This window comes from Sipha flava, unplaced genomic scaffold, assembly GCF_003268045.1.
Source record: "Sipha flava isolate LNK unplaced genomic scaffold, YSA_version1 207_pilon_pilon, whole genome shotgun sequence".
Classification (NCBI taxonomy): Eukaryota; Metazoa; Arthropoda; class Insecta; order Hemiptera; family Aphididae; genus Sipha; species Sipha flava.
The window spans coordinates 362,380-390,091 of record NW_020272813.1 but is presented as its reverse complement, the minus strand read 5'-3'; the positions used below and the strand labels follow the sequence as shown (position 1 = coordinate 390,091).

Genomic DNA, 27,712 nt, shown 5'->3' with positions numbered 1-27,712 from the left:
TTAAAGCGTTAGCGCGCGCCCGCGTGTGTGCGTGTTTGTGATTTAATTAGTCGACGTCACCGCAAAGCGGCGGTAACGTCGTTAACATTGACTCATTTTCCAAACATCCCCCTCGACCGCCGTTATAGAGCCCTCGTCAACCCGTTTCCGATCAAGTTCGGAGTACGCCCAGGAGCCCGCGATCATATTGCACGCGCGCGCTCCGACAGAACGTATTCTCCGCCACCGTATCGTCCAGATCTGGTCATCCTTCCGCCGCTGTCTTGCTCCTGCCCGCGACATTCGGCTATGGAAGATTCGTCCGATTCCAACGCCGAGGACGGCGCGTTGCCCGCCAACGAGTACGCGTCCAACACGACCAAGAGACAGGTGTACTTGGAATTCTCGCAGTTCAGCCCGTCGCAGTTGAAAAAAATCGAAGATCTATTCGACCAGTACGTGAACAATCGCAATAATAATAATGCTATAACGCGCTATCGTTTCGTCGTCATTAGTATACAGGGACGAACGGACTCGGGTTTCAATGATTTCATTTGTCACACTTTTTCGCCCGGTCCACCGCACACTTTGTAGTTAATAACATCAGTGTACACCCACTGCGTGCAATAGGTATGTGGGCATCAAGGTGTATAACCGTTGAAAAATACTTATTTGTCAATCACGTTCTATAGGTATCTTTACTTTTCGTAAGCGCCAATAGCTTTTGAGGCTTGAGAGGACTGAAGTCTCGGCTATTTAGTAGTAAAGAGTATAACATATACGAAATAAATAATCAAAACGGTTAAATGTAAAAATATAGCCATTTTAATGGTCCCAATAAAATTTAATATCACATTTTACGATCATAATTATTGAATAGGCACTTATATATTAGTATTATACATAAGTACCTATCCAATATGCCCCAACATTTTGCAGGCGCTTGCCTACTCTTAATACGTTGTTTATTAATGTGACTGTTAATTAAACTCATAAATAATACTCCTCATTCAGCAGATAATAATCAAGGATAAGTTCATCGATCTGTTGGGAGTTATTTTTATTAGGTACTTATATATTTTACTATAACTGTAGAAAGATCAAAAGAAAAATGCATGTTTATATAATTAAAAAATATTACGTCATTAGCAGTAGGTCGACGCTCCTTCGATCTACTTATACGTAGTCAAAGTAATGGCTTGATTTGAGTTCATAATGTATCACATACCTCTGTTTGTAATATTTATAATCGCGTAAATATATTTTTTTAACGGTAATTTGAAGTTGATACAATATCGTAAGTCTGGTTTTTACCAGACGTGCTTGTAGACAATTTTCTCACTCAATAAGAGTCAAATACATAAAACATTGTTTGAAAGTTTTCTCCCATTTATCATAAAAACTTTTATTAAATAAGTGAAGTAGAACTATATAATACTAATATTTTTTTTATTTTTTTTTTTAAGCAATTTAAGCTGTATAGATAACAATTAATCATTCTTTACTTGAAGTTTGAAATTATTATCGCCTTATAACAAACAAAATTCATCAATAATAATTTTTCATTATAACCGATTTCATGCTAAACTCAAATCAATTACTTTCAAATATTCTCATATATTTTCATCCAAAACATGGTAACAATATTTATGCTTGATTATCTTCCTCAGAAGTTCAAACAAAATTGTTAACGCGATTTACTTTTTTAAGTAAATGTAAATAATTTTCCGAAGTGTTATTATTGGGCAACTTTCTTAAAATGTTTTCAGTGTTACGTTAATAAGTATACATTTAATTAACGTCCTAATTGCAATGGAATGTATCTACTGTTTTATATATTTGATAAATAAAAATAATAAAAATAATAATTTTAAAAGAGGCACTAAACATTAAAGAAAAATATAAAATACTTGACACTGTGAACTCGAAAGTATTGACAAAGTAAATAAAACATCGCAGTACAACCATTTTTTTTCATTCAGTTTTTTGAAATTGTGTTTTCATCTGTCTGTAGGTACGATGCAAACAAAGACGGATATTTATGTCGAAATGAGCTAAAGCGAATGATGATCAAGCGTCGAATGCCATGGACTGAAAACTCTTTAAATCAATTGATTGATGATGTTGACAAAGATAAAGACGGAAAACTGACTTTTAGAGAAGTGTGTTTAAATTACTTGTAAAATACCTTTATAAAAATATTATTCATAAGTAGTGATCACCCTTTAAAGTGATATTTGATTATCAATGTCAAATAAAAATGACTTTTTTATGTTAAGTTTGTCATGACGAACCGTAAAACTTTGGAGTACTGTCAGCGTTCATTGGCCAAACAAGAAAAAGTAGATTTTAACAAAGTAGGTATAAAAGGTGTAAGGGACTTCTTTGAGGCAAAGGTATGTAAAACACTATTTTTAAATAAATAATATATAAAATAATTAATCAAATTTGTTTCTTTTTAGGCAAAGTATTTGAAATGACCAATATTGCAATTTTTAATAAAAATACTGAAAATATATGAATCACTAAATGCAAGAAGGACACATGTCCATAATTTTCATAAAATTACATTTTTACAGATTTTTATTTAGATTCAACAATTACACAGTTCTGTGCAAACGGGACACATGTCCAGTTTACTGGTATATTATAAAATGATCATATTTTGTGTTAAATGCAAAAACGGCGTATGTCCTAGACATGTGACCTTTTTTGTCTCTCCTGAAAAATTATAAAATGTGGAGATGTGCCCTTCTTGCATTTAGTGATGGGCTTACCATAGACCATAGTTTTATAGATGTATTAACAACATTTATAATTGTGAACACATATTAACTATCAATTTCCCTACTGTAAAAAAACAACATTAAAAGATAAAAAAAATTATTGTAAGATAGGTATATAATTATTAAGTTCATACAAATTAAAAAATTATTTTTAATATTGCAATTAATGTTTTTCCTTGATGTCTTCATAAGTATTAAATATTTTTGTGACTTAAGAATTAAATCATAAGTATATGTACTTAAATGACACTACACTACACACAAATAACATTTCATTTTATTTTTTGGGACGTACACATAATGTAGTTACATTTTAAAAGATGAGTTTCAGAGCATACTAGAATAGCAGTATATGACATAAAGTTAAATCTATAAAAGTTACCTTTCACCTCATCATTGTACTTCCATTTAAAATTTTATGTCAAGGTATATATAATTATAATTTATAAATTTGTAAATTATTACAAAATTTAAAATTATACCTAATAAAAACAAGTTTTATTTTTTATTTTATTTTATATTAGCTATTAGTTAACAAGATATGATAGCTCCACAATTACAAAAATAAAATTCATTATTAAATTGGTTTTACAATTTATAAAATATTTAAAATTATTATAAATCTTAAACAATTATTTTAGTAGTATGTATTATGTAAACTAACAGGCATAAATTGATTTATTAACTGCTTATTTCACTTTAATTAAAAGCAATATTCTTCAGTATTATTTATCAAAGAATAATTCCCTAAGATAAATCTACAGTTAATGTATTACAATATTGAAAAATAAATGTAATATATATCAAAAATAAATTTAAAAAATCACTGGTAACATAGTTTATATAGAATTATGAATATTATTTTAAAAAATAAATGTTCATACAAATTTATATACTATACAAGACTTAATCAGTTTTATATATTATTGTATTTTTGAAGTAATAACTAATAACACAATAATAAAAAGTTATAACTAAAGTAAAATAATAGTAGTTGTTCTGAGATTACATTTTAAAGCTAGTAGATTTTTCTATATTTCATAATTTTTAGCAATTTTAATTTGTCTTCAATAAATTAGGAATTTTATGGTTTCTGCATGAACTAGTTATTTTCTGAATAGATTTTTAAGATTTGAAAATGTAATTTAAAGATTTCTAATAGTGAAATTGAAGTAGAATAACATTATAATATAGCTATAAAGATCCAGCTCAAATAAATAATGAATAAGGTAAGAAAATAAAATAGTTCAAATGTAAAACAGTATAAATAAATCTACTAAAATAATTATTAATTAAATAAATAATTTTATTCTGAGGAAATTGGTAATTTTAGAAAGTAGTACTTAGAAAAACTATTATGGCCAACATATAATTGATTAAAACTATTTAATATAATTCATAAAAAAGTTAATATAAACAAAAATTAATGATTCAATAAAATAAAATTTCAGTGCAGTCTTAATTGGTTACATAGACATCACATGATTTAAATCAATTACAACTTTATTACTTACTACTCAATTACTCATTACCTATTTAAAAACTAAATCATCAATTTGATTAATTAATCTAGATACTGCCAATCCATCAAACTGCACAGTTAATTCGGGAGTAGTTGTCACACCATCCATTTGTATGCGTTGGACATTATTGAAACTTGGACGGTAGTAATCACTTAACTTAGGTTCTGGTTTTCTTGTGGAATGCACTTCTCTGAGCTTTGGTTTTGGTCTGGTAACAACCTTTACACCGCTGTTCAGTCCGACATCCACCATATTATTGTAGTCGTACACTTGCTGAGTGAACGGAAAATTGACCTCCTTTACCCCTGCTGCCTGAATATCAAAAACAATAAAAGTTTATTAGCAACCTCAATTATTATCTTAATTCCGTATGACAAAATATTATACTTTATTGGCGATCTGCTTCGAGTTCGTATCGGAAATTGTTATGCGTCTTAGCTGCGTCTCCGTTTGAACAATCGACGAGTACAGAGCTGGTTTCGGGATAACGCCGACGTACTCAGGACGTGTGTCGACATCGTTTCGTCCTTTCGACATAACATTACCACGTTTACCGGGTTTGTTCATTATTTGAACACTTTCAGTCAAAATGAATACACATGTTTCACATAAAATTACTAACCGAATCAAAACGTTTCGTAACAGATATTTGAATTTTGAAAAAATAATAATAATAATATCCACTTGTTGTTGTTATCCGGTGCGTTGATGATAACGAAACGAGACGATAACGGAATGTTCCGTACAGTATGACCATAATTCGAAATCGATACTTTTTAATGTTATGATTTATTATTATGATTATATCGGTTCGTTTACAACACATATCATTTTACTTTAATGTAGATATAGATGCCTATTCGATGTACGTAAAGGATCATAACGCGAAACCATCCCCAACCGGAAAGAAGACGAGCAAAAAAAATGTTTTTTTTTTTTTTTTTTTTTACTTTATTAGAAAAAGTAGAAAAATTTACAATCTGTAAACAGTGATAAAATGAGCGAAATTTAGCAACACATTAACTAGAATTTATGTCATGAAAAAGGCGTTCAATAACACTACTCTAAATAAAATTATATTTTATTTTTACTTATTTATTTTTTACTAGCTGAAAAAGTCTCGAGATAAGTTACGTTTAAGATGACGAAGGGGATTATCAGGAATAATTTCAGAGAAAAGGTTGTAACCTTTCGGCTCCAAACGTGTCTACTAAGTACCCATTGGCCGAGGGGAACACTCGGCTAATAACCTATGAGCCGAGCCTCATGATATGTCATCTGAACCCATAGGCTTTGGATTAGATAAATTAAAAAAAATGTTGTTAGTAAAATAAAAATGTAGGTATTTAGTGGAGATATATTGATCTTGACAACTCATTTAGTATTCTGATAATAATAATAGTAATAATAATAATAATAATAATAATAATAATAATAATAATAATAATAATAATTATAATAATAATAATAATAATAATAATAATAGGAATGGATAAAATAGAAAAATTTGGATAGAAATGATGAATACTGATCAGGCTTGTCTGTGGTCCCGTCGACTACTCGGGTGGTAGAGCTCTAGGCTCAGATGGAGCACCTTGGGCACGCCCGAGGTGAAATAATAATAATAAAGTCGGTCAGCATTGGGACGGTAAGATTAGGAAGAAAAAGATATGGAATGGCCGGATGTTATGATTTAAAATACCGCTGTATAAAATAAAAAATACAAAAAAAAAAAAACATGAGTTTTGGTATAAAATCAAAATAAAATTAAAAGGGAGGACAGTGTGTTTAGGTAGGATACTTTTCGGTGTTTTCAGCTTATTGCGCCCGCCGAGGGCCCATCGCGTTGTATTTAGCCGACGATGATGTTGGATGCAGAAAAATGTTAAGTCGGCGATTGTCGTCCAAATGTGCAGAGAGACGGTCGTCGGTGTAGTTCGTTGGCCTCGGCTCGTTGTATTTGACTGAGGGGCAATTAAATTTAGTAATCATCATATAACAATAATGTACAATGCCCTGCGATGCACGCCGACGACGCGATAAAGAAACGACAGTGGCGGTGGGTCGCAATAGATATGGCTGTGCCTCGGACTTTGCATGGTTTAAACATTCACATAAAACTCTGTGACGTTACAAGGTTTGATATTGATGGGTTGAGATGAGTGTGTGTATGAAAATTTAAGTAGTATATACGGGCAAGAGTAAGTAGAGTGCGACAGTGGTGGATCTAGGATTTTATTATGGGGGGGGGGGATATAAAATATTTTCGTACATAATATGTATAGGTATAATAAGCTTTATTCTAATAAATTTACAAAACAAAATTTTCTTGATGACTGTGCCATTACTCTATAGCTGTATTCCGGGTCATGATATAAATACGAGGTGTATATCTCTAATCTGATATGAAGTTAGATACTAATGTATACTAGTGTATCCTTCTTGATTACGAAATAATGAAAACGAAATAATAAAAGAATAGTTTTTATTTAAATTGTGCATGTAAAAATTGAATTGGTTGCAAAAAAAATTTTTTTAACTCTCGGCCCATGGGGGGGATCTGTTCCCCATATCCACCCCCGTAGATCCGCCATTGGAATGCAAATGTTTAGGTCTGTGTGTTTAGATAGTGTTTAGGTCTGACATACCACGGAACTTTGGTTATTTGTCTTAAATTGACTGAAAATATTGTAAGATACATAGGATTGATATTTTGGAAGCGCATCATAGTTAAATACTATATGACATATAGTATTTAAACATATAGTATATGTCATAACCAGCCGAATAATTTGTTAGTGTATGAGTATTTTATTTTCGAGCGAAATTTTAGATCTAAAGAGATGCCTAAATTTGTGTAGTTTGAGGCTTAAGGATTTCCTTTTAATGTTTACGTGTGTAACCTATGTCTTTTACTAAGATAAACAACTAAATATTTGACTAAGTGTTCTTTGGAATTATATTTTTGTTTAAAAACACTAACTGACTGTCATTGAGATGGAGACTAAAGGTGACGCGGGTTGATTATTTCCCATTTATCTTAACTTTCCATAAGTTGAACCAATGCTGAAATTTTAGTTTGTGATCTTGGAAACTTTTTTGTCACTATGCTTATATCTAAATTAGTTGAAAATACGTTGTATCATCAGTAAATATGACAAGGCAAGTGTTGCTAGTATAGAAAAAATCAACAGAAAAAAAGATTATAAAATGTAGGAGAGCAAGGGTGCTGCCTTGGGGCACATCTCCTTTTATGAAATGGACTGTGAATAGTTCATCATCACAACGTACCATAAATGTACGATATACGATTTGAGAAGGAGAAAAAGTGGAGTAGATAGGAGTCGAAGTTTATGTAACAAACCTTCATGCCAGACATGGATCAAATGCTTAGGATACGTCAAGGAATATCTCTGTGCAGTATTGTTTTTATTCTAGGGATGAGGCTATTTTATCAAAAATTTCTTAATTTTATGAATGAATGAGTGTTTATTTCTCAAACCTGGGTGTTTGATAACATTTCTTAAATGTTATTTTTTCTAAGATTCTTGAAAAAGTGGGCAAAGTTTGATTGGTCTAAACGAAAAAGTAATTCCGGGGCGATGAAAATATTCTGATGCATGAGATTATAAGGATATTCTAAACATATGTTTACCCGTACTGCGATGACCACGACACACGATTTTTTTTCTTTCATTATAGATGTACTGCTCGATCTGTCTATCCTGCAGCGGTAATCACCGTAGACGATATTCCGTAACGTTATCGTCGTGTTAAGGATATTATATTTCAGATCATAATACGACATATACATCAGGTGGAACCATTGATTTACAAATATTTTAAAAAATCAATGATAGACCTATTGAGCCAATGATATCGTTTCCCAACCTCTTTTATGTCGCAAAATAGGTGAACAATTACCGGACCCCTTGCAATAAAATGTGCTAATTTGAATTGCATTATCAATTTTACCAGTTACAAATATTTTAATATTCGTAAGGTAAAAAACTATCATTATACACTTGTTACCGAAAGGAAACATTTCCGGGTACCTTAATTTCAGGATAATTTAAAATCAACACTAAGTATTGACAATTTATGATAATTTATAAAATATAAATAACAGGTTTTTTTTTTATTACTTAATTATTTCTGACCAATTGAGCGACTCTCAGGTTGAGTAGCGATGACCTAAAACAAGTAGTCAACCGTTTCGAACCTAATTACGCATGTGACACTAATAGTCAAGGGACGGAAGCGTCTGTCGGGGCGATTTTAAACAATAAACCCGCGTGTGCAGTGTTGACATTGGGGTCCATTTGCTATACATTTCATAATTATATTTCATGTGCATGATCTAAGGATAATCTATTATAGACCATGAGCTTAGAAATCGCCATGATAAAATACATTCTAAATCGTGGATTTCAGTCCTTTAAATAATTAATTTTTTTTTTTTTTAAAAAAAGTTACACGCGAGGAGTGAAACGTTCTTAGAAATCACAATATTAATGAAACTGACGTATTTTATGGATGGCAATATTTTCCTCATTAATTAATTGCTTCATTTATTTTTTTATTACGTTTAAAGTGTTCACATTGTGTTTTTTTTATGTTCAAAGTGAAATGGATTTGAAATTACCTGCTCATATATGGATGTATTATTTTATCATATAAACGTTAAAACTCGTAAAAAGGTTAACTTTGTAATGAGCCAACCATATATCGATCACCAGGTGACGCTAGACGGTGATCTACAAAGCATGATCCAAAAATTGTCACACTAACTTTCGTCACACCGATGATTATAATTATTCTAATTTTAACATGGATACTATGTCTTATCGCTAAAACGTTGTCCGAAACACCGGATGTCACACTCATTCATCGTCGTCGACCAAATCGTTATCAAGGAAATTATTAACTTACTCGGTTGTGTTGTGTGCAAGACGTATCTATGTAAAGCGTGGATACTATTTTTTTTTCCGAAAGCGAACGTTCACATAAAAAAATTAAAATATCGATACTGCGTATTATAATCAGAAGTACTAGGACAGCCGTTTTCAATTTTTCTTCTTTTATTTGTTTTTTTACAACAAACACGACATTCCGTCTCTCATAGATGTGCGCAGACCTGTATTTCAACGGTGTCTAAAATAATTTTCGGCCCTATCTTAACAAAACGTGTAAGTATATTTAATAAATTATAGCATATAAATAATAAACAAAGGTAGCTTTCATTTTTTATTTATTGTTGTGGTATATTATTCTCAATGAATATGTTTTCCTTGAATATCCAATATTATTTTCGAATAGCTTCAATTATTTATGAGTTATAATTTAGTAGTCAAATGCAGCTGTTATATTATCATAATAAATTTTTGCTCGAAAATTTAGAAAATTGTATTTTATTTTTTCTATTTCGAAACATCATTTATGTTTTACCAAATACTTTAGAATAAATTATATTTAATTTGGGAAACAACAGTTAAAATACAGGTCCTTTACTCATAGACTTAAATTGTAGGAATATAATAATACTTAATGCTTAAGAAGTTACAAAATTTCGGGGAAGTGCCCGGGCACACACGGCATCATTCATGTTCACGCCTATATCGTCTCCATATTAGTGTTTACTATCGATATTGTAGTATCTTTATGAATCTTGTTCCCGTTTTCCGCCATCGGTCATTGAACGACTCACGAGTGCTTCGAGTAAATCTGTTGTTTTTAAAATTATTTTCACAATCGATCAACGGTTATGAAGTTAAACAGTTGTTATAATAATATATAAATTGTATAACAATCCGCCTATACGTATATTGTTTATGTAGAGATAGATATTCTGTACGTCTGCTCTTAGTCAACATTTAAAATATTTTCTTATAATAATATTCTCAAATTCAATCAACGTTAACTACCATCATTCATTTGAAAATCAAATATAATTGTATAGAAGTTAACAACATACTATATTATAGTAAAGTAAACTGTTCAGTATAATTGTATATCTCTTTGCGTATTGTACATTGTATGTATATATTTACAGGTTGTGTAATTACTGGGTTTTGCGTGTCTGACAGTGTAACTATTTGTACTCAATTACTCGTTCACTTTTATTATTAATTACTATACTATCTTGATAGTTAAAATAATAGCATATACATTATAGATTTACTTATAAAACCAGGAAGTATCAAAATATTGGTATTTATTTGTATACAATGATTACTAATGTTCAACTTACTCAATATTGGAGTTGTAATATTATTATATTTATCATGTTTCAACATATCGATTTTGTACATTGAACCCAAAAAAGTCAATCTTCCTTTGAATAACATTCGTTAAGGATAAAAGCGTACTCAAATTTAAAATTCGAAAACTAATCAAATGTACACAGTCATATTATATTTGAAAGTAAATCAAAGTGTAACTGTTTTTACGTGTCTTACGTGATTTTATAGAAATATTTTAAATTAAAATGTACTTAATTAAACTACGATTAAAATATACTTAAAATCTATGCATATTATATCGATCATTATTTAGAATCGTTTTTGAATGTCGTAGTCATCATGATATCATTCAAATGTATGCAAATAAAACTGGCATCAGATTTTACCATATGATTCTGTAAGACTATACGATGTTTTTAAAGAACCGTCTATTTATTTTAAAACGACACACTATTTATAATAACCAGGGCTTTGCACCCGAATTAACCCGAACCCATAACACCCCTAAAAACCCTTAAAAAATCAAACACCCAAAACCCATATAATCCGAATGATTTTTTTTTTTAAACACCTGAATTAACCAAAACCCCAATAAAATATTGGTTTTAACCCGAAACCCGAATAATTTTTTATTTTACAATCTTTATGTGACATATCATTTTGTATGTATTCTTTGTGGTTTTTTTCAATTTTGTCATTAGTTGTTTAATCGTAAAATTATTATTCACAGGAATAATTTCACAAAAAATACGCAAAATTAATAATTAATCTAAATTTATCTAAATAAAGACAATAGCAATATATCATATTGACAGGTGTGCATGAATGGTATGGTATGTTGAATGTTCAAGTGTAAACAACCGGGATACTATTTTTAAAATTATCTCAAGCGGATACGTCGTATTATTATAATTTTATAGGTAATAGGTCTTCTACGAATCACCAAGTCGTTATTTATTGCAATACTGTAGGTCTGAAATAGAATTGATGTCTTGCGTACGATTACCTAAATTGTTGTTCGCGTTATTCGTATTTGTTCAGTGTATGACGTGTAGTACACATATCTATGGCGTGAATTGTCAATTTTTGTTGGTGTAATAATTTCATCGTAACATTTATAAGTACAAATTGTTATTATTTGTGTATCACGCTATGTCCTGCTAATGCGTTTTTAGTGTGTGCACGCCACCACAAACCATAAATGGAAATTTGATGAAATTTGTGGGGGGCTGAGCATTATTTGCTTATTACAACTATAAATACCACCATGCACAATTATTTTTTTCAACAAGGCAATTTACGAAGTTTGATAATTTGACATTTTTAATCAACAATTTAAACAAAAAAAACAATTAGGTGCCTTATTTTAAACATTTTTGGAGTAGGTATTCTAAACAAAAATTTTTAATTTATTAAATTAAACAACTTATACAGGTACTATTACATATTATTAATATTACATTAATTGAGATCGTTCCGAGTCATGACAAGAAGTTTGTAAAATCTTACGAATTTGATTTAATTTTTATCACAGAATATTTTTTTTTAATACAGCTATTAAAAATGCATTTTACAATTATAATAATTATTATATTTTTAGTCACTTAACAATTTCTAGGGCTAGGGGGGGCTAAGACCTGTACTTTATATTTCTGGGGAGGCTTAGTCCCCTCAAGCCCTTCCGATTTCCGCCTATGCCACAAACACTAACGCAGAATACAAAATAGTTTGTTTTTTATCGCATGCGATATGCCCACACTAACTAGGAGTTTGACATAGTGTTAGTATTTTTAATTTTAATAGATATTATAATTTATAAGCTCCATACTCATATTAAATAACCCCCTCTTCCCCGAAAATAAATCGTAGTTACACCATTAATTGAAATTAACGTAAGGATAGTTTAATTTAAAAAAACTGTTGCGCAGTTGTATAAGAAATTGATATTTTATTACATGGGCAGATAACAAAAAATATAAATATTTCATTATTGGAGGGAGGCTCAGCATCTCAACCACCCTCCACAAATGGAAAATAATATTTTTCCTTGATAACTTAACACCCGTATTAACCAATATTAACCCGAATAATAACGGTTATTAACACCCAAACGTTTGTTTAAATGTTGTATTACGGTGTTTGAATACCCGAATATATTCAACACCCGAAACCCGAAACCTGAATTATTCGGGTGCAAAGCCTTGATAATAACATTATATAATATGGTACATTAAAATCTTTCGGATTGTGCTTTGCCATTTAAAGAATGGATTCACTTGGTTCTCGTTTTAATGCTTAAAAGCTATATCGCAAGCAAAAGTTAATTTTTATAAATACTACTATCTATTAATAAATAGTATATTCAAGCTTTGTTTAAGGTATCTATATATTAAAATTAAAATTGTATATTCATACAAATTTTAAATATCACATTAATGTGTATAATCTTAAATGTACATATATTTATTTATTTAAATTTTTAAACGGATCAGGCTCAATTACATTCATTATAGATAATTATATATCGTTCGTTAATAATACATAAATTCAATATAATATTAATTACATATAGCTATAAATTAATAAGTATGGAATTACAATATATTTTAAATCAGTTGAATGTTGGTTATATGAACAAATACTCAAAATTCCTTTATAGTTTTTAAAATTCTATTGAAGGGGTATTACTAGCAAAAATTAGTTCAGTGTTTAGATAAAATGTATTTTTAGATCAGGCGTTATGAGTACGAGCATTATGTAATATTATGTAATATATTCCATTATAGGAGGTATGTAATTAAATATTGTATTATCAACAAATACAGGAATTGGTTTAAATATTTTTACGTTCAATTTATAAGCTTAAATAGAATATATCATTAAAAAATATGGATACCTATGCAAATAAAATATCTCATTATAGACGTCTAAAATAAATTATTCTAATTATTAAACAATATTAATAAGAAATACATCGAATGAGTATTTGATCGCATTGTAAATTACATTACTAATTATATGTCCATATATAATTGTTTTTTTTTTTTTTTTTTTGTTTATATCTGTCTGATATAACTGTTCATCACAAACTTGGAAAATAACTTGAGCACTTCTCAGCTACATATAATTACAAATATAAAACATTTTATACCTCATTATTTATCAATTTAACACTGCATTCAATTCTTACAGGTTGATTTTAAAGATATTGTATATCGTCTATTTAAACATAATTTCAGTCTTTAATTGTATATAAAATTCTACTATGTAATAAAATATTTTATCATACATGTATGAATTTTGTGCAAAAATTTGACCTAAATATGTTGCTTACACGAATATTGTACAAACGTGTAAAATAAATGAATACGATAACAGTACCTTCACAAATAGTGACAATTTATTTATTTTAATGATTTTGGTACTTAGTGAGTTTAAATCAAACTAGTAGAAAAAAAATTATTATTATTATTGTTATTATTATTAACTTCAGTGTCTAAATAAAACTATTAATTATATTGTTAATTCGAGTTGACAGTAAACTGTGAAAAAAATGATAAAATAATATAAAATTAATGATGATTATATCATAGATCAACGACTAAATATGTATACCAGCAATTTATAATCATACTTGAGGAGGTTATTACTATTGTACGATATATATGATATTATAATAAACTATAATTTACAAATAACGAGTATGCTATTAAAATAGAGAAATCAACGTCAAAATTAGTTAGTATAACAAATTGGAAAAATTCCTTACATTTTTAAAGTCATTAGCCAGGGAAATTATGAATTTAAGTTATCTTCAAAGTGTAATGCAATTACTGAGAAAATGCTGAGACTAAAGAGTAGGATTTAATTTAAAAAAATGCTGGAATGAATAATGAATTTATGTTTGAAAAATGTATTTAAAATGTTATTTAAATTTTTATTTCACTATGTATTCGAGTTATGCTTTAATACTTTTCCACAGAAATAATATGGAAGAAAAATTAGTAGAAAAAAATTAAGAATTATTTTGAAAAAAATAAGATTATGTACGTATGTGCACACATGAGTTACGTTTAGTGGGTACCTATAACTGAGTATTATAATAAGAGAGAACCAATTTAGAATACTATTATGGTAAATCTGAAAAAATATTACACTTATGGTTTTATTTTATTTGTTTAGTATTTCAAAAGCTTTAAAATGTTTGCAGCAGATTTTTAGGTTAGAGACAAAATTATAAACATATTCTTCACAATGAAATGCCAGGAGACAAGTCCCCCCTTCCTTAATTATTACCTTTACTGGTAACGTTTATAATTAGATTTATTTTGAGTTTTTTAATACTTGGGGTTAAGTTAAAACCTTGATTTATAATATATATATATATATTGTATTTTATCTAGCTGAAATTTGATTTGATACATTATATAATTAAGAATATAATTGGGTGGGGCCATGGCCTTGGTGGTATTAAATAATTTTGTTATTACAACTATTATTGACATTCAACGTATAAAGCTAAATTGAAATCGTTCCGAACCGTAAGTAATAAAACAAAGGTAATATTAAAATATTACAATAAAGGACATAGTTAAAGAATAATCAGAACGTGTACATCGTAGGCAATCCATTAAAAAACACTGGATATTATTATATCTAATAAAAAGCTTTCACTAGATTTTACATATTTTTTTTCCGAAATCGAACAATTTTATTAACCTTGACTAAATACTATATAAATCTATGCTTAGGTAACACCTATATGCATGATTACACGTATAAGATTCATTTTATATTTCCTCTCAAGTAACATTAGTAAATAAATTAATCCCGTGATACAGAAGCGCATATGAATTTTAGTATGAAACTTCAATTATTGTTCTACCCTACTCTAAATCAATACCCCGTATATTTTTTCATATATTTAAGAAATTTGTTGTTTTTTCAGCATTTAATCAGGATAATAATCACACGTATCCAATGTAACATTTAATACTATGTTTATACAAATATAAATACATTATGGTGTATAAATTGAACAAAATTTAATAATTTTTAATCATATTTTAACTATGAAATAATTATAATATTAAAATGTATCAAATTACATTTTATAAAATGTTATTAAACGTCAATAATTCCATTGGTTTTTTAATCACTATTAGATTACAGTCAAAATGATATAAGGCATTATATTATGGCGTTTTGAAAAATAAATCAATTACATAGGTACTTGACTTTGTTTTCATCGAATCCGTAAAGGTTAACAACACTGCTAGATCGTTTCTCATAAATTATAAAATGTACGAAGTAACTTCACCATTACAAGAATCGGATCGTATCCGCCAATATCGTCACTTCGCGCAATAATATTTTATTTATAAATTGTGAGCAGCCACCTGTTTTATGTAACCAAATAGTTTTTTTCAATCGCATTTGTGAACAAATAATATTGATGGGCGGTAAAATAATGCTTAGTAATTATCTTTTATACTATATTATTTTATAATTTACAACTTGGTTTGAATAATCTGAAATAATAATGTCAAAAATATATTATTATCATGAATTATTCCGTGCTCTACTTGCGAAATTGTTACTTTAGTTTTTCCACATTTCTTCAATAAAATCCTTTATCCAAAATGTTTATTCATTTTTTTAAAAATTTTTCATGATTTATAAAAAATGGTTTTTTCGGTATATAAGAGATTTAGTTCCTTTATCAAAAATAATAGATTCATTATTTACTTAATCAATTATCTATGTAATTGTATAGCGATGAATAGGGCCCCGTATTATATGCACTTAAACGTTCGAAATATGCATGCATTTATCTACTAATAATCATTAAAAATACATTTAAAATATGTAAAAATATGCAAATAAAAATGCATTTTAATTAAGTTCGTTTAGTTTCAAAATGTATATAATTAATTAAATAATTGATATAGAACAAAAAAATGTAATAAATAAATAGTTGAAATAATTGAACTGTGATTTATATGTTTTATAGAATTCTATGTTGAATTTTGAAATATTTTGAACATTTACTTATCTAAATAAAAATATATGAACGAAAATCAATTCAAACAAATTCAATAAATTATTATAGCATTTAAAAGTTATCTGGATGGTTACTATTGACTACTAAAGACTTGGATAGATTTTTAAATAAAAATGCTTTACACTGCTGACTTTAATTTCATATACTTTACAAAAAATAATAACACCATTAAATGCAAAAATATACGCTCCGGATTCCGCAATATATGTACGAATAGACAATTGTACTTTTGATATATTAATAAGAAACACGAATACACACTATCGTAAAACACGACTAAAATATAGTTTACGAAAATCTATTCAATGTACAAGACTACCATACCTAGTCCCGACTGAATTATATTTTTCTAGAAGTGATTAGATATCATAGATAATATAAAAAAAAAATTCCGTACGAACTGTAGTTGTGTGTGGGTAGAACTAACCAATAAAATAGTAAAACTAATTTATATGAAATACTTAGGTATTCGACTATAATGCAATGAAGAATAGTAAAATATTACTAAAATCTAGAAATATGTAGTACACAATAAAAGATTACATAACATGCAAAATTATGCATTAAAAAGCCATCTATATGCATTGAAAAATCGTAAAATATAGATTATATACACATAAAAAATAACAAAATAGATAAAAATATGTAAAATAAAACTTTGTACTTTGGATCTGTTTACTACGAATAAAACTTGTAGCATATTTAAATATTTTTTGGACTGTTAAAAAAACCATGCAAATTAATATAAATTTGGGTCCTAATTACAATACACTTGAGTATTTGTAAATTTTTGTCTCTTCAGGCATAAGCATACGAAGAATATTGTTCGATAATCAATTGAATCCTGTAAGTTGAAAATGGAAAAGTTTTATGTAAACCATCTATCATCTCCAGATGGTTAGTAATTTTATTATTTAATGAGATATTGGATAGAGTGAGTATTGTTATAGTCGTCCTCTGTTGATCTTATTCGGTTTGTTAATTTAAGTTTAATCCAAAGTGGGCATTAAGTTAGTAAGAAAATTCAAGTTAAGTCTGAAAGTTATTTTTACCACAACTAAACTAGTTGTGTTGAACTCATAAAACTGACTAATATAACGAGGAGTTAAAAAACGAAAGTTAAAATTAATTTATTTTATGGAAATAAAAAAAACTGTGATCAAATATTAGTAAAACTGGTAAGAATTTTGAAAGATTACTTCTCTAAAATACTATGATTTGGCGATTTTGAATCTTTTGAACTATTACCCGAAAACGTGTTTATTAGAGGATTAAATAAATGTCATCGTAAAACTATAAGCTTCTTCGCTTCAATCAAGATTTTAAATCAATTCAAACTTTTATTTAAACTTGAGTCATTATGTTGATCAACTTACTTCTTCTGAATCATCTAAGTTAGACATTTAAGTCTAATTTAGATTGTCAATAAGATCGATTTTAATCTTTATTCTAACTTTTATAGTTTTCCTATCAAAGTAAATGGCCTTAAATCAGTAGAAAAAAATAAATTATCAACTTGTCCAGCTCTAAGCTTAAATAGTATATTTTATGTGGAAACTCATCATCGACTCTTCCAGTCGAGAATTACTACTGTCTGAATTGTACGTTGTATTGCACATGATACGACGTAAACGTACAGTGGCCCCGTTTGGCGCGTGACCGACCGTGCTATGCTGCACTTGCAAGCCAACGGATTCCAAGTGTTGTAACTTATTATATTCAACGGTCTCCGAAGAAATTTGATTTTGTTCGCACCACGATTTATTCATCTATCATGATATCTGTCAATCGTGATGTTTGTTATGCCTGTTGCGGGTATCTTCAATGAAAACGGAATGTTAACGAATCGTCGGATTTGGATTTTCGGTCGGATTCTTTCGACGTGACCGGCGAAAAACACTTTGCCCGCGTTAACCTCCTCGCGCCGAACCGAAACGGCGTCACGTCGTTAGTCGCGAGTCATAATATTTTTAAAACACGACACGAACAGTCGTGCGGTCCGCCGTCGTCCGCGGTGAGTAACAATAATCAATAATTATTCCACATATTACACGATAGCGAAACAACAAAATGATAAATCTCCGTACCGTAGCGCGCTGTACGTCGTTATTTGGTTCGCGCGGGTCGGCGGCGGTGGCGACCTTGTTTTGGCCAAAGAAAAAACAAAAAAAAAAAAAAAAATAAAAAAAAACCGTCATCGTCGTCGCCTCCGTCACAATAATAACATTTATATATACTTTCACTGCCGCCGCCGCCCGGTTCGCGTCTTCGGCGGCACAAGCGCGTTCGGCTTTCTCCCGGGTCGCACGCGCACCGCACAATCGCTCAGACCCGGCACTATACCTCCGGGTCCACCGCGAACACACGCACAGTTCGTCAACACGGTCCGTTTGCGACGCACGTCCGTCGCCGTCCGTCCGTCCGCGCGCGCAGGATACTTTATAGAAAAACAATTTTTTCCCTCCCACACGTTCGCCGGGCACGCTCTGGCACCGGGACACGTCACACGGTCGTCTGCCGTCGTACCGTCCGCCGGGGAGATTTTCGTCCGGAAACATTATTCTTCGCCGGTTACCCGCAAACCAGCGCCAACCGTTGGGATACGTCGCCTAACCGACCACGCTGATCGGTGTTCACGCGCGCACCCATAACATTATTATGCGGTTGCCGACGATTGCCACCGGGACGCCAATTGCCGAGAACGCTTGGTCCGAGGATTAAACAGACAGCAGTGTGCGCGGGAGAGACGGCGAAGAGAGATTTTCGTATTTTCCGCGAGCACGCGACGAGGAGCTGCACCGACGGCGATAGGAGCTCAAAGGCGAAGATGGCGTTTCTGCTGTTGACACTGTGCTCGCTCGCAGCGTTTCTGCCGACGGACACGACGGCACGTAAGTCATTTGCTATTTTTTCTTTTTTTTTCATTCGATTTTAACGCGTGCCAATGTGTGTACGCGCGAACACGACCGGTTCTCGAGCGCGGTTTTCCCCGAAGGAAATTTCTCTTGAACAGTCGACGAACGCCAACCGTCGCGCCGCATTGCGAATCTCGAAATTCGTTTTGTCCCGGCACCAACCACACAACGGTCTTGGTAATAGTGTCCGTTGTAACAGTGATTTTTGGGCACGTTCAAGTCGGCGTGTGTCGTAAATGCGTGCGCAATGCAAATTGCAATCTACGCAATATGTCTGCGTACGATTATACAATTGACTTTACGAGAGCATACGGGGTGGTTCACGCAATTTTCCGCGGCTTTTTGCAAAACATTGTTTAATGAGATCACGGGTTTTATTTTCTTCCTCTCCACCGACTCGCAGTTCATTCGCGAGAGAGTACACGTAGTAGGTAGTACGCGCGCGCCGCGTTGTACACGCTACAATGGCTTTCCAGTGCGCGATTTTCAAACAATATTCCGCCCGACTTGCACAAATGCATGGTATTAGTAACCCGTTAAAAAATAATCATCGTTTTCCGTCCACAGTTTATGGGCTCGATAATGGGCTAATGAGCTTCGTTTCGTTACATTCAGTGCTTAACTTGAGGGGAGACGCAGGGGGATGGAGCACCCAAATTAATTTTCAGAAATGTTAGCGTCCCTCTACTATTATAACGCTCAGCCAGTTTTGGGGACGTTCTTTTTTTTAAAAGTAAATAGAGTCACTCTTCTTTAATTTTACCAAGTCGAGCACTGGTTACATCATTTTTCGTCAGAAAAATCCTTAAGCGAAAGCCAACGCACAGAACGTTGTAGTTCCGAACACATACACTGGTATATAAAAACGAGTCTGAAACGGAACTAAATAGTTGGCGGCTGCTGTACTGCGGTCGCAGTTCAACGTTTGCGTATCGTTAGTTTTTCAACTACTGTCGTGTGCATGGTGTTCGATTCGTTGTATACCGTTTACTCCATCATCGCTTTTATATTATAAACTATAGGCCTGCGATGTTTTTAGGTTTTGCAAATCGAATTGGTTATTACTGTTACTATTGTTATTCTCTCTTTTTCTCGTAAGTAATTACGACTAATTGAAACGTTTAAAAAATATTACGTGCCTCATAATGTTTCATTAAAACGAAAATATATTTGTTAACACCATTACATTTCTAACCATGTGCAAATATAAAAATACAGTTTTAAATTAGTCGGTATGTAGCCAACAAAATACTATTGATGTCGTTGCATCTTGCTTTAATGTAAACCGCCCGGATGTGATGCGGGATTTCGCATAATATATGTATATTTGTCAGTGATTATTATAACGATAATTAAATTAGTATGTACTGTTTAAAGTATTCGTAATTTATATTCATATTAATTTAAACACACCATGGTATAAAAGCTATAGATCGTGATTTGTTTAGTAAATTTCGTTTTTGAACAGGATTATCAACAACAGTTTATACATCGTGTACATCTTCCCTAAACCATTTATAAAGTTCAAATTCTAAATGATTACTATAATTTTCTTTTATAGATGTAATTTAAAATTTTTTGCCTATTTGTATAGTTCGTATTCAGTTTAATAACATTTTAGCTATACAATTAAAAATATATAAATATCGTGAACGAATAAAAATAGAAAAACATCACGTTAGTCATTCTTTTGAGTAATTATAGTAATAATTCTATCAAAAATATATTTACATATTGTATCGTTATAATTTTCCAAAATATTATTTCATAGTTGTAAATTATTAAAAATTATATTTTTATATATTTCAATTGATTACAAAAACTCTATTATTACACAATATTATTGGACACTGTATATAATATTTTAAGAAGGCATGAAATTAATTTTATGAATTTTTTTGTGGCGTAATTAAATAGTTCGGTATGTATGAGGGTTTAATCTTTCAAATATAGAATTATGTTTCTTTCTCACGAAATTACTAGCAGACAAGATTAATAATACATTTTAAAGGAATACTTGTTAAGTTTATTTTTCTGTGAAGTCGCCTTGGATCTTAGTCGTCGTCTAACTCAAAATATAGGTTAAATAAAATTACTTAATTGTAATACTGGAATATTTTTATGTTTTATTTTTCACTTAACAGCGTATTTCTTATACTTATTAATTGATAAGTATTAAATAAAAGTGATTCATATTTTTTTCCTCACTCAGAGCTACAAATTTGATTTATCCCAAGGTAAATACTATTAATCTATCAATGTTATCCAGTGACTAAATTATATAATATTTACAGCGTATTAGTGACTAATAAAATATTTAATAAAATGTATCGTGACAAAATATGTATTATATTATGTACAACTGGATTTATTTCGGTTCAATTGATTAAATAAAAATAATTCCTATGACTTTTTAAAATTATTATAATAATAATAATAATAGGTATTATTTACTTGTTATTGATTATATTATTACATAACAAAAATAATATGTTAAAATTTTGAAAATTTGTCGATTTTAAATTAAGCTGATGTTAAAACTTTTAAATATTTAACACATTTTTCAAATAAAAAATAAAACAATATAAATATTTTATACCTAATACGTAACTTGTAGTTATAAGACATAACAATGCATTTTTTAAAAGAGTTTGTAGTCAGAATTACATTAGTAATAGTTGTAAAAGTTCACATTTTTAATCAGTTGAAAATCTCGATTCCTTAAAATTGTATTAGTAGTTTTATAATATATTTAATAACACATTATTGCACTAATTCATTTGTTCTTATTTTTAAATGAATATTCTATCAAATTCAAATGTTCATTCTTATGATTAATTGTGCATAATTATTTGGAAAAATACAAAAAAAATTAAATAAATAATATTGTTAATATATTTTAAACTTTTAAAACAGATAAAACCTACAGTATAGTTTTAAAATAACGATTCATTTTTAAGATTTTATTATGAGAAAAATTCATTGAAGAAACAAAATTAGTTTTTGAAAATCTATTGTTATAATAATCCTTCTTCTTTATAAAAAATAAAGTAGTAAACTATTAACAACCTGTGTTATTTCATAATATTTTTTCTCGCTACATTTTTATTCTTTTCACCATTAAAATTTTCATTTGTTCACTTCACATAAGAAAAATATCTGTACTCGATTTACATTTTTATTGAAATATCTATAGGATATTATGGGTTTTTCAAGGATCTTAAGAAGGTTAAACTTTAGAACAAAAAAATATTACAAATAAAATAATTATTGTTAACATTCTTTACGAGCGTTAAAATCTTAAGCTTTGTTGAGTAGGTGTAGTATTAATATTAAATAATATATTATACATACTTTAGAATGTTAGTGTATTATTTTTTCATATAATTTTCATTGATCATATTCTTTTAGTATTTGAAATCAATTGTAAAATATATTTAGATGAAAGACGTTCAATAATTCATTTATATTTAATCGCGTTTTGAGTAGGTTTTACTAGATAAAAATATTCTAAAAATACCCGTGATGCAGTATACGAAGCAATGATTAGCATTACGTTAAATCATTTTTTATAAATGAATCACCTTTAATTCATATTATAATAATATCGACCGTTGAAATTCCTTAGTCTATATAATTACTTCTACATATGTACGTTTTTGCGATCATTAATTGAATCAGATTGTATTATACTTATTATACTCTATAAAGTTACAACCGTTTTATCAAAGTCGATAAATAACATCATGTATCTATAGGTGTAAGTGTTAAAAATGGCATCTGAATAAATAAATAGATTATTAAGCTGTTAGCCCGATGTAATAATAATATTATTGCACGCGTAACCTACTCATCTAGATGTCTAACGCTGTTGTACAAATTGTGTGCGATTAATACCTATTATTTTTTCTAGTTGAAAAAACACACTATACACGTACGTTTAAGGTATTTAAAATTATTATTCGACGATTGGGTTCATCTACGTATTATGAATTTCCAACCGTGGCAGTTATCAATGTCGATAAAAATAAAACAAGTTATTGCAAAAGATGAATGATATCTGGCAAGGACCTTCAGTCACATGAAATACTTCTCGTGCTGCGCACTTAAATCACCGGGTGTCTAATTTTTGATATACTGTCTTGAGTCTTGACCGTGCGCATTACGCAACGGGTTCAGTTGAATGATTGGATTACAAGCGTTTAAACACGTCGAAACAGCAATTTTAATAATTTAATTAAACACTATAGAATGTAATAATAATATAGTTCATAATGACCCAGTATTTTAGCCATCATTTTTTATGCCATATAATACTAGTTGATCTGTATGTGATATTTAGTCGTTTTAATCATACAGGGAATACAGTTTACTTTCTTCGATGTTTGTATAGTATGCTATTACAAAATGGAAAAAACAGACTTTTGTGTTTCAGTTTTAATTCATCGCACAATATGTATTCTGTATGTCTCTGACTGGATACAATATACTTCAGGGATTTATCTCAAAAATACTTCAAGTTCATAAAGAATGTACTTTAACTTTACATTTAATTTGATATAAAAATACATTCTTTAATCATTTCGATTATTTGTGAAAATCAAATAGGAAATAACAAATTTTAATTTATTTCATACTATCTATATTATTAGACACCTGTATAAGTATATTATTGTATATTATTTAACGATTTAAATGCGGAATTTATTAATATAATGCATATTCTATAAACACTTATATGATTTTTATTCTGAATACTTTTTAAACTCATGTACTCTGGAAAAAGCATTTAAATTTTTTGATTTTGACGTAATTTTTTATTTAAGAACACTATATCATGCTTACATAAACGTTTTTAATGGTAATACTTAGGTATTATTAATGAAAATCTAAAACGAAAAATTTAAAACTCAGGTGAACAAACTTAATTTTTTTGAACAAATCCTATGAATTATAGTTATTGTTATCATATCATATTTCAATTAATAGACAAAGTTTAGAAATTTGTTATTGTTTTGTTACCAATGCATTGCATTTTCTTATGTTATGAGTATACTACACCTATCACTATAGTCCTATACTATTAACGAAAATAATAAACAATCATTGTATGTACTGTGTACACTATTAAATATTATACATACTGATAATAGCTATTTATACTGCTGTCTAGTGTTTAAAAACTGCCTGATATCACTGTATAAAAATGTAAGCTATTGATTATATAGTATATTTTTTGTTTATTCAATAAAAAATGTTTTTGGATGGTGGCTTTACCTCCACCCGACCTTTCAGTTACCTATATATAACTACTCTGGCGCTTAATCGAGATTTTTTTTACGACATCACCTGCATGTTTATATGCTTTTCTATACAGAAATGCGTCTTGTTGACTTACAGTAAACTGTTTGTTTGCACTTGACGGTTTATGTAAACAAGCAATACGTATGTAATAATATGTGTTTTATAATGCAGTAAAATCTAAAAAAAAAAATTATTAAAAGATGAAATAATGCTGAAAACGAATAAGTCACAATGTTTTAATTTGTATTTTTGTACAACGCACTTGAAAATTTTGCTGTCGGATTAATGGGAACAGAAAAATAATCAAGTTCGATGCGAGTCTAAAATAAAATAATGCGAAATAAAATAATAATAAATAATACAAAATTTCAAGTATTCGTGCCGGATGACTCGATAGTAATTATCCTTTTTCATTTACTCCGCAAAAATGTTTATTGTTCAATCCGTACAAGTGCGAATCTAGAGCACATAATATGCAAATATATTATTTTTCACGGTCACCATAAAAACGCAACGAGACTGTATATGTGCGTACCAATGTATACATTGCGATATACAACTGCGATGATCACAAGTCATTATTAAGTATATTAAAATTACAATTATTCTGGTATTTTCGTGTTCTAAAATAATTCATTGTAGAATAAAAAGTAGATTACATATTAGAGTAAGACACACGAGTAACACGGTTAAACGATAATTAAAATAATTACGTCTACTTACGATTAATAAATCGATTTTTATCGGTGCGCATAAACATTATAATACAGTACAACGTAAAGCGTGTACCCGGAGGACAACACGTACAATATTTGGCGCAGTGCAAATTAAATTTATAATGTACGCGTTTAGAAAGTAATATTTAGCATTTCACTGTTTGCACGCCTAGATTGTGAAAAATTAAAAACAATAACAAATAAATGCACATTTGTTAACAAAATTCATAAAAAAAACTGGCCAACCACCGTCGTACGCATAACCCTCATCCGAGTGAGCTGGAATGGGTGTACGCACGAAAGAAAATCCCTTAAAGAGTCAATGATTTTTTTTCTAATCTTAATATGCCGTGGTTCTTAATGCAACAGTACATCTTACAGCGATTGTTTTTAAAACTAAATTTTAAATTACATTCATGGCTGGTCTTAAAATCGAATTAATTATTTAGACGGTTTTGAGACCAAAAATGATATTTAAACGTATAGTAAATGGAACACAAATATAATATCAAATAAAGGTTATTATCGTCTAGGCATATTATACAAATTTATAAAACGAAAGTCTAATTTTTTCGAAAAAGTTTTTTGGACCGTTCAACTGTTTTTGGATTTTTTTGTATTTAGGTTATTATTATGTTTTAGGACAATTTTTAAGATATTTTACCGATCGAGAGAAAAATTAAGAGTGTAATATTTTATCATTATATTATTATTACCATTACAAATGACAGTCAATTAAATATTTTTAATTTGTAGATCTAGATTAAAATTATTTTTATAATTAAAATCTAAATAACAATACGGGTGTGAGGTATTAAAATAAATTTCTATTATTAATTTAAAAATTTATAAATAATTTTACTAACAATTTTATTAACTATTTGAAGTATTTATATAATAACAAACACGATTTTTATAGAATTATAATATAATAATTAATAATTAATGTAATCTATAAATAAATTTGTTTTTTTTATATCGTAAATGTTTTTTTTTTTTTTTTTAGTTCATTTCTATAGGTTTTCAGGGCATCAACAACTGAGTCCTACTTATCAAAATAATACATATTATGATTATTTGTCGTTATTATGTCATTTTGCGCTGCGGCGATGGCCAATCGAGTGTTATTTTTCGTTGTTTGTGCAACACACGCCACCGCGTTGTATAATTACGGTATAACATTATGCGTGATACCTATTAACCTACGCGACCCTGCGTCTATCGGGCCGCTGCAAGAGGAAGACGACGACGACGATACCGACTCCGTGCAATATTGTAATATTCTCTCGTGCACTACATCATAATAATAACAATAATAATAATAATAAAAATAATAATAATAGTAGTGTATTAATACGTATGTAATACCGGTGTTGCGTGCCCGAGAGCAAGCCTTCCATCCTGGCGACGGCGGCCGTTTGATTATGTATTACAAAAGCAAAATAATGATATTAATCGCAGAGTTCAAAAAATATAGAAAAAAAATTCTTGTTATTTTTTAAGTCGATGGAAGGTACTTGCATATACGCACGCGTCGTGTAATTGTTACATAAATGAATACAAGTATAGGCACGTCGTACGCCTTTTCTTCGATGCGTAATAATAATATTATTCTGTCTCTTTATATTATATTCTCTGGCGCGCCGTTTAATATTTATAGAATATAATTATGTGGGGCACGCGGTTCGTGGCTGTTTGTAAAATACTTCACCGTAGCGGCTGCGACGCCAAACTAATGTCAATGTGTACAATACTCTTTTATTCTTTTGATCGTATTTCGTTCGTGTTCTAGAAGTTAACATTTGTTTTTTGTTTTGGTTTTTTTTTTGTTTCGACGTCGTCACAAACGTTTCTCACGTTCATCTCGTTCCGATTATCCGCACACAAAACAATTTATTATTATAATGATCAGTAAGCGCTAGTCGTTATCAGTACGCTTTATTAGAATGCTAGTACACAAAATACACTGTAACTCGTTTGCGCACATTCAAAATTTTTTACCTGAAAATCGACAACTCGTTTGCACACGACGAAATCAGTCGTTTACTTGAAAATAGATAACTCGTTTGCGCACGACACATTCACACACATGACACGTGTATACATATATCGTCACAGTCTGCAGTATAAATTATCAAATATATTATCTTAATATTATCTTATAATCGACTGTGTAGATTATA

At 29.7% G+C, this 27,712-nt stretch overlaps 3 protein-coding genes across 3 annotated transcripts in view; 2 read left to right on the top strand and 1 right to left on the bottom strand.

The window, feature by feature from the left end:
• LOC112682608 (EF-hand domain-containing protein D2-like) lies at nucleotides 1–2,871 on the top strand. Its single transcript, XM_025553249.1, has 4 exons — nucleotides 1–434; nucleotides 1,994–2,141; nucleotides 2,259–2,375; nucleotides 2,442–2,871. Exons 1-4 carry the CDS (start codon nucleotides 289–291, stop codon nucleotides 2,457–2,459), a joined length of 429 nt encoding a protein of 142 aa, XP_025409034.1. The 5' UTR covers nucleotides 1–288; the 3' UTR covers nucleotides 2,460–2,871.
• A 1,379-nt stretch (nucleotides 2,872–4,250) lies between these two features.
• Nucleotides 4,251–4,975, bottom strand: LOC112682605. The gene is made up of 2 exons (XM_025553247.1): nucleotides 4,676–4,975; nucleotides 4,251–4,600 (listed from the first exon to the last, which is right to left on the bottom strand). The coding sequence occupies exons 1-2, from the start codon at nucleotides 4,853–4,855 to the stop codon at nucleotides 4,298–4,300; spliced, it is 483 nt and encodes a 160-aa protein (XP_025409032.1). The 5' UTR covers nucleotides 4,856–4,975; the 3' UTR covers nucleotides 4,251–4,297.
• A 13,916-nt stretch (nucleotides 4,976–18,891) lies between these two features.
• Nucleotides 18,892–27,712, top strand: part of LOC112682584 (dual oxidase) — a 52,933-nt gene continuing 44,112 nt past the window's right edge. Inside the window, exon 1 of the mRNA XM_025553217.1 lies at nucleotides 18,892–19,485. Within this exon, the coding sequence (XP_025409002.1) occupies nucleotides 19,422–19,485 (64 nt within the window). The 5' untranslated portion in view covers nucleotides 18,892–19,421. The remainder of the gene's footprint in view (nucleotides 19,486–27,712) is intronic.

Excerpts from the sequence above, each read along its gene's own strand:
- LOC112682608 (XM_025553249.1), top strand. The coding sequence starts at position 289 with ATGGAAGATTCGTCCGATTCCAACGCCGAGGACGGCGCGTTGCCCGCC. Across the intron at positions 435-1,993 it reads ATCGAAGATCTATTCGACCA|GTACGATGCAAACAAAGACG; the intron begins GTACGTGAACAA and ends ATCTGTCTGTAG. Across the intron at positions 2,142-2,258 it reads GAAAACTGACTTTTAGAGAA|TTTGTCATGACGAACCGTAA; the intron begins GTGTGTTTAAAT and ends TTTTATGTTAAG.
- LOC112682605 (XM_025553247.1), bottom strand. The coding sequence starts at position 4,855 with ATGAACAAACCCGGTAAACGTGGTAATGTTATGTCGAAAGGACGAAAC. Across the intron at positions 4,601-4,675 it reads CGAAGCAGATCGCCAATAAA|GCAGCAGGGGTAAAGGAGGT; the intron begins GTATAATATTTT and ends TTTGATATTCAG.